This window comes from Strongylocentrotus purpuratus, unplaced genomic scaffold (genome assembly GCF_000002235.5).
Source record: "Strongylocentrotus purpuratus isolate Spur 01 unplaced genomic scaffold, Spur_5.0 spur5_scaffold_19, whole genome shotgun sequence".
Taxonomy (NCBI): domain Eukaryota; kingdom Metazoa; phylum Echinodermata; class Echinoidea; order Camarodonta; family Strongylocentrotidae; genus Strongylocentrotus; species Strongylocentrotus purpuratus.
In genome coordinates, this window is record NW_022145604.1 from 168179 (window position 1) to 184739 (window position 16561).

The 16561-nt window shown below is 37.0% G+C and overlaps 1 protein-coding gene across 2 annotated transcripts; it reads right to left on the reverse strand.

Annotated features, from left to right (window-relative positions):
* Positions 1-1412: 1412 nt before the first annotated feature.
* LOC579665 (ras-related protein M-Ras) lies at positions 1413-15625 on the reverse strand. 2 transcript variants are annotated; one of them, XR_004064873.1, is made up of 7 exons: positions 15465-15625; positions 8432-8995; positions 6771-6924; positions 5911-6010; positions 5231-5313; positions 3497-3773; positions 1413-2622 (listed from the first exon to the last, which is right to left on the reverse strand). XR_004064873.1 is itself a non-coding variant. In XM_779769.4 (6 exons), the coding sequence occupies exons 2-6, from the start codon at positions 8625-8627 to the stop codon at positions 3713-3715; spliced, it is 594 nt and encodes a 197-aa protein (XP_784862.2). In that variant the 5' UTR covers positions 8628-8995; positions 15465-15625; the 3' UTR covers positions 1413-3712. The 2 variants fall into 2 exon arrangements, 1 of the variants encoding a protein (XP_784862.2); XM_779769.4 differs by having other exon boundaries at positions 1413-3773.
* Between the last annotated feature and the right edge of the window lie 936 nt (positions 15626-16561).

Sequence of the window (16561 nt, forward strand, 5' to 3'; positions counted from 1 at the left end):
TGACAAAAGTCAGTGACAAATCTGCTGATGACCAATCAGAAGCAAGGATTTCAGTAGCTTATAACAAAAACTGTCATTTGTCACTGATGACAAGTTTTGTGAAACACCCTCCTGGCCAAGCAAGGACAATGCAAAAGAGATGTATGTGGAAACAATTAGTACACAAGAATTGGTTTATACTGTAGGCTTTGGAATCATCAAAATGATAAGAAATAAGACTTCTTCTTGCTGAAAGTTGCATGCATACACTGCACATTGAAATGTATGTATATGACTACATTTAGTACACATTATTTCATGTCATATTTTGAATACCAGTACATTTAAAGAGCATATCTTTCTAAGGGAAATTTCAAACTAGTGTGAAGAGAATGAGAACGTTTTGAAATGATTTTCCATCTTTAATTACCAGAACATAACCTTCTCTCTTAACATGGTGTAAATCATTCTCGGTGTAATGTTGTTTCTCTTCAATAACATCCATCTCATTCTAATTCGTACTGGCAGCGATTTAATACAAGCATGACATTCATGATTAAAGTATATGTCAAAAGAGATGGAAGCAAACTAGCAAGGTTGAGTAAACATAGACAATTTTCACTAAAATGATATTGAACTGAAATGAGAATTGGAGCATGTTTGTTATGCCCAACTAAGAGCATTCTTCTATTGCTATACCTAGCAGGCTATTATTAAAATATCCCTTTATGGGTGTTTGATTATTGACAAGAATGGAGAATTAGAGCATGTATTGGTGAGCATTACGAAGAACATTCCTACAATTTATTTAAAACTTCTTTTATTTTTACTGTACAAAAAAATCTTAAAACTACAAACTATTGCACTTACATACTTTAGTACAATATACAATTATCAACATGTTGAATGTATATTTCATACATGAGTTTTCTAGGGCTACATAAAGAGGAATCAACTGTTGATAGAAAGTTGACTCAAGAGGGAGTAGGGAAACAGATCTCAACATTCAGACAAACGATAAGAACATTAAGACTTTCTTAAAGTCATGCCACCTCTTTGAAATAAATATGATTATGGAGAATTTCCTATGAGTGCAATTGTATAGTAAGAACCCATCCATATAACTCGTAGTTTACTTTTCTCAAGTCTCATGATGGAGTAGCATACATGTAACCATGTACACATAGCAGGATAATGAATACTGTAGTCTTTTCTATCATTGAAGTGGACAAGGGGAAGTATCACATAGTTTGCTTCTTTTTTCTTCTGTTTTACAGAACAAAAAGTGAGTTCTCACTGTTTGATGCTCACAATTTGATTTTCATCATGTGACATCATACCAGATGAAAACATTACCAGTCAGAAGAAGATAACATTAGTAATCTTACTACTTTGTTAATTTTTCTCAAATTTTCACTGACCTGCATTTCTGATTTTTTTTTTTTTTCCATTAAAGCCAACTTTCTACAAAGAATAAAAACTCTTTAAATCCATTAATCAAATATTTGTTTTACTGTTTTGATAAATTATAGACAAAAACTAAAAACAAATTCCATTCAGTATTTCAGTCTTCTTACTACCGGTACTCCACATTGTGAGTTAAATTAAGGTCACTATTAAAGCTCTATTTATCTCCTATAATCCTCTCAGATATAGCTTTCAATCAGACCCTTCAACAACTTATACAGAGCAAGAAAGAAAAATTACACACTTCATAATTTGCCCATTGTTGCAAGATGGAGCTACAAATAGAACTTCTTCCTGCTTCTTTTGGTGCTATTTTTGTTGGACAACTCTTCATGGCAGACTGCAGAAGGTTCAATTGCATGTGTTTATGTCAAACTCCATTCGTGCCAACGCCAGGTGTTTTCTTGCCTCTGTCTTAATACATATGTTCATCTTAGACTTGATGCTATTATTGTAACCATCAATTCATATGAAAATCACTAAAGATATAATAATTAATGGCATATTAATATGTTACACACATATCTTAGATAATCAACAAGTTTTTTAAATATTTTATTGGGTATCTTGAAAGGAATATCTTATCACTTGATAGCATCATAGACTTACTTCAGCCCTTTATTATCTTAGATATAATATTGCAAACACTTCCAAAACAAATCAATGGCATATTCACAATTTGAAGGATAAATATTTCCCACTTGGATGTCTCTGAAATTGACTTGTTGGTTGATCAATTCAATCATGGTTTTATAAATCATGTTATCCAGAATTTGTTATAACACCACATTTTTGCTTCAATTACAAACATGTTGTAATGTGCGAGGGCTACATTGTCAATATACTTCATATCTAAAAAGGGTAAGAGCAAGGCGTGGCCTGGAGTTGATAGAAATGGAGTTGACATTATCCCATACACTGACCTCTGTACAGCCAACCATGTAGAACAGCCCAACATAAATGGTAAGATACAACATTTCAGAATTAAGAGTTATAGAACTTTGCAGCTAGATAGCTGAATTGTTTCAGTTTTACAGATTACAAAATAAGAAGTTACAATATTCAAAAAAACATATAAATCGTACTCACCAAAATTTAAAGATGGTACCCCACAAAAACGCAGGAGGAATGATTCTGTTACTCAGGTTCAAATCATTTCATATTTTATAGCTCCATCTTAAAACAATAAGCAATTTAAAAAGTGTGCACATTATTTTCTGACATATATATTGTAAAATACAAGTATGTCTGAAATATAATAAAGGAGTATGGTTTTAAGAACAAAAGGAGAATATCACAATCATGTATCAATTCCAATAAATAAATGTATACATGTATGTAAGTCATTACATAGTATGTATAACATATCCTCATCTTTTAACTTTGTTGTTATAAACCCACACAGTATTAGATATGTTGGAAGAAAATATACTCGCCAACATTTCCTACCATATACCCTATTTGGCATTTTGTGTTAATGTTAAAATGCAGACATTAGACACAAAGATTGTAATCTATAATTTCAGATGCACTTATAATGAAAATAATTGGTCATAAATATTCATCCATTACATAAATGAAGATAAAATAAGAGCTGTATAAATACTCCTAAAGTGTATATTAAAAATCATGACCTTGTATACATGTACTACAAATTGTCCATTGAAATACAAATTTCAATGCATGATATCATATATTCTGTGAAATTCATCCAAGAAATTGGAGTTATTGTATATATACTTGTACATATTTCTCTGCTTGAGAATCTGAATTAAAAACTCAACTTTGGCATACATCATTCCCTACAGTTATTACAATACAATAATCCACTGGAGGGAAACATGAGATCAAGAAATGAATAATTCGCAATATCAATTGCTTACTGATGTTCTCAGAAAAGAATTTGCATATAATGGTTGATCTTTACAAAAACAGCAGTTAATATGAGCTCAGCTACAAGTTCTACTCTCTGAGTTGCAGATTCACTAAACAGACAGACAGACAGACAGACAGAGAGCACTCATTACATATCATCCAGACTCCTCTATACCTTGTCCTTCACAGTCTGCTTCATCTTCCAGCAATGAGATTGGAGGAATCAGTCCACTGGTATCCTATTTGTAAAAACTCCCATTCACCTTTCCAGGCCCATTGGCACCCTGGTTTTAAAAACTCCCATTCTCCTTTACAGGCCCATTGGCACCCTGGTTTTAAAAACTCCCATTCTCCTTTACAGGCCGTTTGGCACCCTGCGTTTACAAGCATATCACAGTAGAATACACCTATCCCTTTTTCTATCTTTCTTATTCGAGTCCACGGGCTGTCTCCTACACACAATAAAGAAAGAACAAAGAAAACACTTGACATACATGTGAATTCACATCACTTATGTGTTGAAACTAATCTTAAGTTCTGATAATAGAAATTAAATTCACAAGAAACTGATTTGAACTAATTCTAAATTGTTATCATGCAGACTTCATTTTTTTCAGATCAGTGAAAGGTACAGACTTGTTAGACATTGGATTCATTCACTGACATTACATTCTATATTGTCCTAACTTGGATGGGACAACTAGTGACAGCTTCCAATAACGGGTGGGGGGGGGGGACAAAGAGACAAAGAAACACCTTATTTGGTAAATCAAAAATAAATTTAAAAAATCTAGGAAATGACAGCGTTATAACAATATTTCAAGGGTCACTACATTGTGTATTGCTGCATAACCACACTGCCTTTTATCTTAACCCTCTGACTACTTGCAACCCTATCCCAGCAGCCTACCCCAGCAGTTAGGTACCCTCAGCTAGCAGTGATGGTACATAGTCCTGCACTGGGGCTAGTATTCAATTAATGATATTGTACTTACTTGCAACCCTATCCCAGCAGCCTACCCAGCAGTTAGGTACCCTCAGCTAGCAGTGATGGTACATAGTCCTGCACTGGGGCTAGTATTCAATTAATGATATTGTACTTACTTGCAACCCTATACCAGCAGCCTACCCCAGCAGTTAGGTACCCTCAGCTAGCAGTGATGGTACATAGTCCTGCACTGGGGCTAGTATTCAATTAATGATATTGTACTTACTTGCAACCCTATCCCAGCAGCCTACCCCAGCAGTTAGGTACCCTCAGCTAGCAGTGATGGTACATAGTCCTGCACTGGGGCTAGTATTCAATTAATGATATTGTACTTACTTGCAACCCTATCCCAGCAGCCTACCCCAGCAGTTAGGTACCCTCAGCTAGCAGTGATGGTACATAGTCCTGCACTGGGGCTATTATTCAATTAATGATATTGTACTTACTTGCAACCCTATCCCAGCAGCCTATCCCAGCAGTTAGGTAGCCTCAGCTAGCAGTGATGGTACATAGTCCTGCACTGGGGCTAGTATTCAATTAATGATATTGTACTTACTTACAACCCTATCCTAGCAGCCTATCCCAGCAGTTAGGTAGCCTCAGCTAGCAGTGATGGTACATAGTCCTGCACTGGGGCTAGTATTCAATTAATGATATTGTACTTACTTGCAACCCTATCCCAGCAGCCTACCCCAGCAGTTAGGTACCCTCAGCTAGCAGTGATGGTACATTTGTAGCATAGTCCTGCACTGGGGCTAGTATTCAATTAATTATTTTGTACTTACTTGCAACCCTATCCCAGCATCCTATCCCAGCAGCCTACCCCAGCAGTTAGGTACCTTCAGCTAGCAGTGATGGTACATTTGTAGCATAGTCCTGCACTGGGGCTAGTATTCAATTAATTATTTTGTACGTACGTACCTGATTACCCTCACTACTTCATGAAAGGCTGCGTCAATGTTCTTAGGAGGATCTTTTGCACTTGTTTCAATATAAGGAATAGGCTGTAACAAAGCAGTCAAAACAAACAAAACAATTATGTTATTAGACAGTGTTCGTTGATTAACAGTACCATACATGTATTGACTTTTCTTTAGAAATGCATTCATAGTTTGGTCCTAATGTGTATTAAATTGATGTTATGACAGTCATGCTTCTCTCTGACTTCTGTGAGTGGATGAATTATTTAGTTGGATGATGGGTAAATAAAATATTCAATGATGTCCACATGTACATGTAATGAACTGCTGCTACGCCCTGGCCTGTATTGTTTTCATTTGTTCATCACAGATAACTGTGCATGATCAAAAAAATTGTTGAATTCTGGTTAATTTTGGATTATATTTTTTGGCATATGAACATGCGCAAAACTAGAAAATGTTGTCACCTAAATTTTCCACAAATTACTGTAGAAGCCATTTCTGTAGCAAAAAAAAAATGCAATTTTCAAAAAAAAAATCATTGTTGTAATTTAGTCTTTCTGTAGCACAAAAGCTTCAAGCCTGTAGCAGTAATGGTTTGACAGTATTTATTTGTTATTTGCAATGCCAGCTTTTCCTCTCCTTTACCATCATTCCCTTCCCATAGATACATTCACTTACCCCTAATTCTGCAGCTACATTCTTGCCTTCTTCTTCCGTTACCTTCCTCTGATGTACTAGGTCCACTTTGTTGGCAACAAGGATCATGGGATACGAGTCTCTGTAAAATAATAGCACATGGGATCATTGCATCAGAGACACACTATAATGCAATCATTTCTTGCAGGGCTAGCAACTGAGATGGCAGTATATTGAACATGTGTGACCAGCTTTGACTCTGAAATATATTTCAAGTTCTTGTTGCCTTTTCTACATGCGAGGATCTCTAGAGGCTTACACAATCCTAAGAAAGATTTTGAGAGAAAGACGTGCATGAGTACTGGAGTAAAAAAGAAAAGAAAAGGAGAACAAAGGGTTACCAGTAAGGAATCTACTGAAGTTCACTCAAGGAATAGATCTAGTGTGAAAGAGGCATCATGAGTGAAAGAGTTATGAGTCTATGAGTATTTGAGTGTGAAATTATTCTCTGTTAATTTGTTATCATCTCATGGAGCTCTATGTGTGACCAGGTGGTAATCTACATGTATGGATGTCTGAAAGTGTGAAGTGTGAAAGTGGCAGGATTCACACATACATGTTTAACAGGATGTCTGAACTTCAATTTGGGGAAGGGGAGGGGGATAATGTTTCACTGACCCCTGATTTTTTTTCTCAACCACCTACCCCCCCCCCCCCTACCCCACTTGAGTAAAAAAAAAATTAAAAAAAGGATTCAGGAAAAAAATTATATCTAACAACATTCCCCCCTTTTGAGAAAGAAAATTGGGAAAAAATCAGGGGAAATTGGGAAAATAAGGAAAAAATAAGGAAAATTGGGGGGAGGGATTCAGGTAATTATCAGGCCTAAACAGGTTACTTACTTGTCTTTGACTCTGAGAATCTGAGTATGAAAAGCTTTCATGTTCTCATAGCTGGCTCTATCAGTGACTGAATAGACGAGAAGGAAACCATCACCAGTCCTCATATATTGCTCTCTCATTGCAGAAAACTCTTCTTGACCAGCAGTATCCAACACTACATAAAATGAAAGAGAGACAAATCAAACATACAGTTAGATTAGAGACAACTGCTTGTAGTATTGAGTCAAGTAGCTGTAAAATGTACAGAAACCAAACATTCAGAAAGTTGCCTCCAGTGAAAGCAGAAAACACAAACAAAAAGAATGTTTATCACTATTTGAATATTACATTGTATACATTGTACATTTATGGAATCATAATTGAATTATTCTCTTTAATACATTCATGTATAGTTGTTGTAATTGTCATAGCTATAAATGTACATGTACATGAAATGCAAGAACATTTCTTTGCTCAATATTTGAAATGATTACAGTACCATGGTGGATATAAAAGTATAATATTAAAGGTGAGTTACATGTATGTCTTGTTATCTGTTACCATTTTGCATAACAGCGGCAGTCAAATGAAAGTTAGGAATTTGTAAGTCGAGGTCATGCAAATAATCATGCATCAATGTAAAACTTAAAATACATGTTTGGGGTCTACATGTATCCTTTAAAGTTAAAATAGCTGGGCTCTACTAGATTAGCAAATTTCATCTGGATTTTTACAACCCGTGCCCAGCACAATGCTAGGTCAATGTACCAGTAGTATGCGCTTCATTAATGGGTATACATTTTTAAATAGTTTTAGTCTGCAAAAACTATGTACTGTAAACCATCAAAGATGTAAGCTGTGATATCATTACTTTAGTAATCAAACAAAATAGGTTTTTCCAATACTGTTGAATGTCGTGGGTCACACAATGATTACCTACCATCTAGTATACACCAATCACCATCAATCTCAGTATGTTGAATGTAAGAGTCTTCAATAATTACCTACCATCTAGAATACACCAATCACCATCAATCTCAGTGTGTTGAATGTAAGAGTCTTCAATGATTACCTACCATCTAGTACACCAATCACCATCGATCTCAGTGTGTTGAATGTAAGAGTCTCCAATGATTACCTACCATCTAGAATACACCAATCACCATCAATCTCAGTATGTTGAATATAAGAGTCTTCAATGACTACCTACCATCTAGTACACCAATCACCATCGATCTCAGTGTGTTGAATGTAAGAGTCTCCAATGATTACCTACCATCTAGAATACACCAATCACCATCAATCTCAGTATGTTGAATGTAAGAGTCTTCAATGATTACCTACCATCTAGAATACACCAATCACCATCAATCTCAGTGTGTTGAATGTAAGAGTCTTCAATGATTACCTACCATCTAGTACACCAATCACCATCGATCTCAGTGTGTTGAATGTAAGAGTCTCCAATGATTACCTACCATCTAGAATACACCAATCACCATCAATCTCAGTATGTTGAATGTAAGAGTCTTCAATGATTACCTACCATCTAGAATACACCAATCACCATCAATCTCAGTATGTTGAATGTAAGAGTCTTCAATGATTACCTACCATCTAGAATACACCAATCACCATCGATCTCAGTATGTTGAATATAAGAGTCTTCAATGATTACCTACCATCTAGTATACACCAATCACCATCAATCTCAGTATGTTGAATGTAAGAGTCTTCAATGGTGGGGTCATAGTCTGCTACAAAGAGTTTCTGGAAGAACTGTATCGTGATAGCACTCTTGCCCACGCCTCCATCTCCTACCACAACCAACTTGTAAGTGGTCAGATTCTCACGAGAAATGTCTGATAATGTCGTCATTTTTAACTCTTTCTTTCCTCTTCTGGTTAGACTAAGTGATATTCCTCACTTAAGCACAGTCAGGGCTATGCTACTTTGTCTGTCCCAATGATTGCATCACTCCAGCTCTGTAGAGGAGGTGCTAGCTGTTTAAATATGACGATCACCACTGCCCCCGATTGTGGGGTAGTAAGTCTGTAGGTGACTTGATGAAACTCTCACTTAACCATCTTAGCAGGTCATGTTTCTATCAATCAGCACAACATCAATGGAATGATGACACCTTGAGGACTCCTTGTGTGGTGAGGTAGAACTCTACATCATCTTCACCGACTTGAATTATCTGTCTTTTTCATTGTCATTCCTTTTCTTCCGATGATCATCAGTACCTACATTCAGGAGACACAATAACCATTGGTTTCTATTAGTAAACAAAATCCATCCACATAACAGCACAATTCTTACTCTATTCTGTAATCAATAATGTATCCAGGCCTATATGATTATTAATGCTACAGGGAAAAGAGAGAGCATGAGAGAGAGAGAGAGAGAGAGAGAGGGGGGGGGAGAGATAGCGAGAGGGAGAGATAGCGAGAGAGGGGGAGAGAGATAGCGAGAGAGAGAGAGAGAGAGAGAGAGAGGATGCTTCCGCACACAAAATTTATACAGAAAAGTTAATTGTAGTCCACATATTCATTGGTAATGGTATTTGGTAATGAGTTCGCCTTGGCAGTCACAGTCATAAATGTATGTATTAGAAGTTTTACAAGGTTGGCCTACCTGGCAACATTGCAGAGTGCTTTTAGTACTTCCTGCCAATTAAGTTCCTGGGTCCTATTGCATAAAACTTACCATTGATGGTATTACGTTGCCGTTAATTAATGATAAGTTTTAGACAATGGAGCCCAGGGGTAATTTGCACTCAGTAGGCTTGTTTTTCAACTCACAGCTATAAACATAATACAAATAAAAAAGAACCAATATATGACGAGAATCTTGATGTAATAGTTCTTGTCGGTTCATGTCCAAACCATTAAGCTTCATACTGTACATTGCACACATGATAAAAATCAATCAAACTTGAATAAAGACTGCAAACGTCCAAAAATTATGTGTTAGGATAGAAAATAGATTTCACATACATGTACTTATTATAGAGTATTTGTAATGCACCAACTCAACACGAATAATGTGTTCGAGGCGGAATGGAGAAGAAAAACTAAAAGTACAAAAAAAAAAGGTAAGGTCCAGTTTGTGCAAATGACAGATTCCCACATGATTTCTTAGTTTTCGGAACAACAAGCAATTTAGAATCGGATGATCTTAAAAGCGTCTGGGAGGATAATAAGGCATCAACAAATTATTGTTGTACTCTGGGGGCAGATCTATGTATAGTTGTAGGCTTACGGTACTGCTAATCAAAACTATTTTACTGTAAACTTAAACACTACATGTACATGTAGATGTGAGTAATGTTGAAGAATCTACTTGATATCTTTCAAGCAATTTTTGTTTTAAATGTTGACCTTTACATGTATGTGTACGCTCTTCAGGGAAAGTGATTGTTCAATGTTTACACTTAGCTGGACAACAACAAAATATTTTACTGCAAACTCTAATTTAATTTATATCTCACCACGCCTTAACATCTTGTGCATGAAATGCATTTGATAATTCATGTGAAAACTACTACCGTATTTGCCGGCGATAAGGTCGCAGTGTTGGGGTGCGGCCTTTACAACAACCTACAACAAAATTCAGCGATCAAAACAGCACTTCCATTTGAACATATGGGACTAGGATGACTAGACAATTCTAGAATAACTCCACACAACTTACCAACAATTTTATGATGCATAGTTGACATGAAGATGAAAAAAAAAAGCATAACTTATTTTTCTAACAAAAATCTGCCGATAGATCTACACACATGTAGATCTAAGTCCGTACCATTGCATCGCCAAAAAAGTAAAAGAAGGGACAGACCATTACTTACGGAGCTAGCAGATGCCGTGCAATGCAACAGCGCAGGTCGAAAACGCAATTCCGGATTACACCGCACATCGTGGTAGGGGTATTGTAGGATACCAAATCTGTGTGCGATACAGTACCGGTACTAGCTTAAAAATCTATGAAGATCTGCTAAATTACGATCATTTTTTAGGTAAACTTCTTGTAAATTTATTAGAATATTGATGAATTTGGTATCAGTTTGTAAAAAAAAAGTGTTCTACAAGAAAATTACAATTACCGTACTTCGTTTGGTCCGGGTTTTTTTAATCTCTTTTTTTTTTTCTTTCTTTTTCCCTCTATGAAATGTCAAAGTTGGGGGTGCGGCCTTATCGCCGGCAAATACGGTATCCGGTTGGCAAGGCTCCTTTCTTTCCTAATGCACCGCAACTCAAGTCAAATTTACCATAAAGACATGTACCGGTATATTATGGAATAAAGCAATGCACATTTATGTAGGGCCTGCTTGATTTTGGAATCATGATCACTTTCACAACTTTAAAAAAGGGTGAAGGAAGGCGGCAGACAAAAAATGTGAACATATGAACTTTCACAAATTTCCCTGAGAAATAAACATGTACACTTGCTAAGGTGTCGTCATGCCATGTTGATCGAATCACAAGTTATAACACTGAAGTTCTGCAATTTGGCAAACTCTTGCTTCAATATGTATACCGAGTATCTACTGTACTGTACGTGTAGATGTACTCAGGAGTACACTATGTACACAGTAGCCTATTTGAAGAGCAAAGGAATCTCATAGATGATATATAAAGATGTTTTAGACTATGTGTAATGTACATGCATTACCGATGACTCACCTCCATCATCAGCACACCCTGCACCAGTCAATTTCAGAGAAACCAAATCACTCAATCTTAATAATACACTCATGTTGGTATTGCATGCCCTGAAAGCATATAACACTCTGCTCCCACATTCATATCGTACAGAGATCTCATTATTTTTAGCTATATTTTTAACTTTCAATTCGCTAATTTCTACATGCAGGAATTACTCATCAATTCAGGAACATTGCAAAATATTACTTTAAATGTACACATGATTAAATTTTCTAAATTGCCACAAGTATTCATACGTATTAGCGGCCATTTAAACAAAATAGATGAAAGAAGATTTTGCTAATAATCTAAAATTGCAAATTTACTACAACCCTACATGTTGTACAAGAAATGAAGAAATGTGTACAATATGCATGTACATCAAGGCATTTAAACAAAGTGTACATGTAGTCCCCTTGTCAATCTGTGAACAGGTTGTAATGCATTACTCATACAGGCAGGCCCTCCCTAGGCTACAGGTTGAGAAGTTTAGATATTACAATGTACAGGCATGCAGGCCTACATGTAAAAAGTAGATCACAGTAGGCCTACAGTACATGTAGATCTAGGTCAAGGCCGGATTCCCAAGCCATCATTGTTTTGCCATCTATCTTCCATAACACTATCACATACATGAATGTACATGTACATGTAAACAAGGCTACATGTAATTGGGCAAGCAAGCTTATATCCATGTACATTATAATCAATGTTATATCTGTATCTGTCCGTGACGTACAATCACCAGCATCTGGTTGTCGCGTACTTTATAAACCAAGGACTGAATGAGTGCTGGTAACTCCTTGGTTTAACAGGATGCAAAACAAACTAGAGTAAAGAATCACATCCTGTATGAACAGGATTCTCTTTACCAAACCAAGCTCATTTACATATTGCTTGAGATTAAAAAGTTATTCAATATTTTTGTTAAAATCACATTTCTTCACACCCTTCCAAACAAATTATTTAAGCCAGTCAGTGTTGCAAATTATAAAATGGAATTAGAGTTTTGGGAGTTTTGTTGTTGTTTGTCTTACTTTCATTTCTTTAATTTTCTTTTATATGATTATAGAAGTTGCAAGATAACAATAACCTCATCAGACACATTGCAGACTTTCACTGGGAGCTCTGATGTGTCAATCAAGTGATTCATAACATCTCAAAATAACTCATTGATTATAATACAACTTACAAATAGCAAACTCATGTACATGTACATGTACCTACAATGTACTTCAGAAGAATTCAATGAATATAGAGATTGTAGGCTAATGATCTAGCCAAGTGGTACATGAACATTTTACTCTTTGAGTCCACCATCCCCCCATCCCCTCAAAGAGGAAAACAAGAGTCATTTCAAAGTACAGGGTATACATGTACCTTTTCATTTTCTATATTTCAATACTGTATGTGTGGAGGTAGTATATCCCATGGCCTAAAGGAGAGAAACATTACACAGACAGACCTTGTATTGAGAGGATTAAAAAGGAAACATGGAACAAAGAAGCTTTAAAAGCATGAGTCAACTCTGGGATAAAAAGAGAGAACAAAATCAATACAGGTTTCAAACAATGAACCGGAAAGCCAGCTCTATACATACTGGATTGGAAGTCAGTTATCCATGTATAACAAATATCTAAAGAAAGTCTACATGGACCTTGCACAAACCACCCACTCAACAAAATCAATTACCGGTATGGATTCACACCCAGCCTACCCTGTATTGCATGAGCTTGGAAAATATATGTAGGCAAACCGGTACTGTATATTATAATGTACTGTGGGGCCATTGTTGTATGTATGGTGGTAAAACTGTTTCATAAAATAAATTATAGATACACACTGGCTATCATGCTGAACATAATTAGGGAATTGTGAGCGACTTGCTTATGGCCTATTGTACAGCACACAAAAGTGTTCCATGGGGGGAGGTGAGGGGCCTTTTCACACTTGTTTTGCTTAACCCTGTACTTTGCTTAGCCCCGTTCTATCCTTAACCCCGGACTAACTTTTTTGGCTTACCTCACTGCAATTCCTTAGCCCCGTACTAGCCAAAGTGTGAATATTCATTAATTCGCTCCACTGCGTAGTCCCAGACTATTTTTTGTTTCTGTTCTCATTCATTTGCTTGGCACTGCAATTGCAGAGTTAGCAGGATTTAGCACCACAATTGCGGGGTCAGCCCTGCTATTTTGCAGGGCCAGCTAACCCCGTACTATAGGTGGGGCTAGCCCACTTTGGTAAATACGAGTCTGAACACAAAGTGGAAAAGGCTTAACCCCGGACTATAGGTGGGGCTAAGACCCCCCCCCCCCCCCCCCCTTTAACCCCACCTATAGTACGGGGTCAAGCAAATGTTTGCCAGTGTAAAAAGAAAGTGGAATAAGCTTAACCCAAGACTATAGGTGGGGCCAAACCCCCCCCCCCCCCTTTAACCCCACCTATAGTACGGGGTTAAGAAAAATATTGCCAGTGTGAAAACAGAATTAGAGTCTCACACCTCCTGCTTAGAAAGAGGGTCAGCAAAAGCGAGCTACAGTTAAAAGTCAAAATTTTCTTTTTGGCCAGGATTTTTTTTTGCTTTATCACAATCCCCAATTTTTACCGATGCAGGCACTGACAAAGTGCGGTGACACATTGTCATAGAATGCAATGTACATGTAGGTGTCAGACAATTTTTTTTTTTTTTCATGGTGTCTCCGATTTACAGACAGGCTTCTGGCCTGCATATCTCTTAGTAAGTGACACTGCGTGATAAGTTTTCTTGGGGTCAGAGACTGATGTACATGTACTGTACATGTACATCATATGGGTAAGTGAGGGGAGGTTTTGCTTGTCCTCATCGCGCATTTTTCAAGTAAACTGGCAGATTAGCTAAACTGAAAGTAAGTCGCCAAATTTTGATGTTTTCAGCTTCAGCATAATTTTCGATGTGATCTTGAAATTATATTTTCCCGCTTAAAGGCAATACAAAGTTTTGGGAAAATTTGAAAATCGGGTTGATAATGATTCTTTACAAATTTGATAATTTAGCCCCTAAGACACTTCTGCTTTCGAGAAAAATTTAATATAAAAATTTACCGGTGCTCCCGGTATATTTTCAAATAGCGCCTATGACCGTACAATGGTAGCTGCGACCATGAAAATCTCAGAATATGTAGTTGTGGTATATAATTTCCAAACGGGAATAGCAAATCGGTCGATTTCAGTTAAAAACGTCGTTTTATAGCTTAATTAATATCTTGACCTACAGAGGGAGCTATACAACATAAAGAGTTTATTATTTACAATTTCATAACTTTAGACTCGATTTCAACCGCGACAAAGATCACTGAATATTGTAGGATCGTATATGCTTCCAATATGTTCATTTGAACCAAATTCATTACCCCATACCAAAACTTTGTATTACCTTTAAGCTTTCACATTTCATTAAATTATTAGAAAGAAAGAAGACGATTCATTATACCGCTCTCTAAGTCTCTTAATCCTTGTCTGAGGGGGGCTACACGCCTGGCAAGAGGGACCCCATTATGCACACTGTAAAATTGTGTGCGACCCTTTCCCGGTAAAAAGCAACACCTTCTTATTATCATCCCCTTTCTTTCTTCTCTCCCTTCTCATTATTCTCCTTTTCCCCCTTTTCTCTCCCCTCTCACTTCACCTTTCTTCCTTTCCTCTTCCTTTTTCTCCTCTCCCCTTTTCTGTCCTCCCTCTTTTCTTCTTCTTTCTCTCTTCCCTTTTCTTTTCTTTCCCCCTCCTTTTTCTCCTTTTGTCCCTTTTTCTTTCCCCCCCTTCCCCACTTTTTTATTTACCAGGGGGCACGTGTCCCCCCCCCCCCCCCCCCCCCCCCCCCCCCCCCCCCCGTGAATCGTAGTTCAGCCACAGCCCAAGAGCAAGTAGCGGGGAGGATGCCTGACGGCCTCGGGCCTCGGCTCCGACTAGCTCCGCTCGCTCGCAGTACACTCGGACACAAACATAACTCATTGAACATGTTCGCACTTACCTCATTGGACGTCGAACTGAAAATTACTTGAAACTTCAATCTCTACAGATTACAAACATCTACTTGCATTACGCATAGGTTACGATTTGACTCTGAATTTAGCCTGTTTGTATAACTATTTTACTTCCTGTGGATGAAGATAGAGTGCAGACAATCAATACGGACTGCACTGTGCAGCGTGTAGCTAGCTGGATGAAGCTCGACCTTAGAATAGTTCGGTCGATCTAAAATCGATGTGACCGATTGACCGTACCGACCGAGTGTCTTATTATCAACCGAATTATCAACATTTTCATCATCATCACATCGACATCACGTAGGCTATAGAGAATTTCATCAAGTCGGACTTTGTTTCCTTTCAAAAACAATTTTACTTTTAACATGTCTCTTTTTATAGGTTTTCTACTCTTCTTTCCATACTTTTACCATCACGACTCTTTGACTCTCGTTTTACACAGTTCACCATTACGACTCGATCTTTTACATTCTTTCATCCTAAATGAATCCTTTTCATACTTTCCTTCGAGACATTTCACCATTACGAACTTTTTCCATACTCTCTCACGACTCTCTGACTTTCTTTCTCCATCGACAGTTATTTTCTCACCATTAACTTTACGACGTTTACAATAGAAGTTTTGACTCAATAGTTGTCTGTTTTGATGACGTTTAATATAATTTATACACTCCAAAGTTACGAGAAACGGTAAAGTATTCATTAATATTATGCACTCCAAAATTACGAGAAACGTAACGTATCTATTTTATGACATAATCATAAATATACAACATAAATTTACAAAGTATAACTTCAAATGTGTAATATAACCGTACAAAAGTTAATCATGTGAAATTACAATATTCATGAAATGAGACCAGGGGCGGCCGAGCGACTTCCAAAGTGGGGGGGGGGCACCAAGAAAAAAGGGCACTTTCTGGGAAAAAAGGGCACCTACAAAGGGAAATCTCAAAGCGAAAATATACATTTTTTTAGAAATTGGTATATACCCATACATTGTGATTACAACAATCAGGGATGATTTCAGTATTTGTTTCACTTTATACACCATTGCTGAAGCATCATGCCTTGCAGTTGG

What these genes read in the sequence shown, in the direction of transcription:
- LOC579665 (XM_779769.4), bottom strand. Translation starts at nt 8,627, where the DNA reads ATGACGACATTATCAGACATTTCTCGTGAGAATCTGACCACTTACAAG. An exon ending in TGATTGGTGTATACTAGATG is followed by an intron (nt 6,925 to 8,431) that starts GTAGGTAATCAT and finishes CATTTTATGTAG; the next exon opens with TGTTGGATACTGCTGGTCAA. An exon ending in GAAGTAGTGAGGGTAATCAG is followed by an intron (nt 3,774 to 5,230) that starts GTACGTACGTAC and finishes TATTGTGTGTAG; the next exon opens with GAGACAGCCCGTGGACTCGA.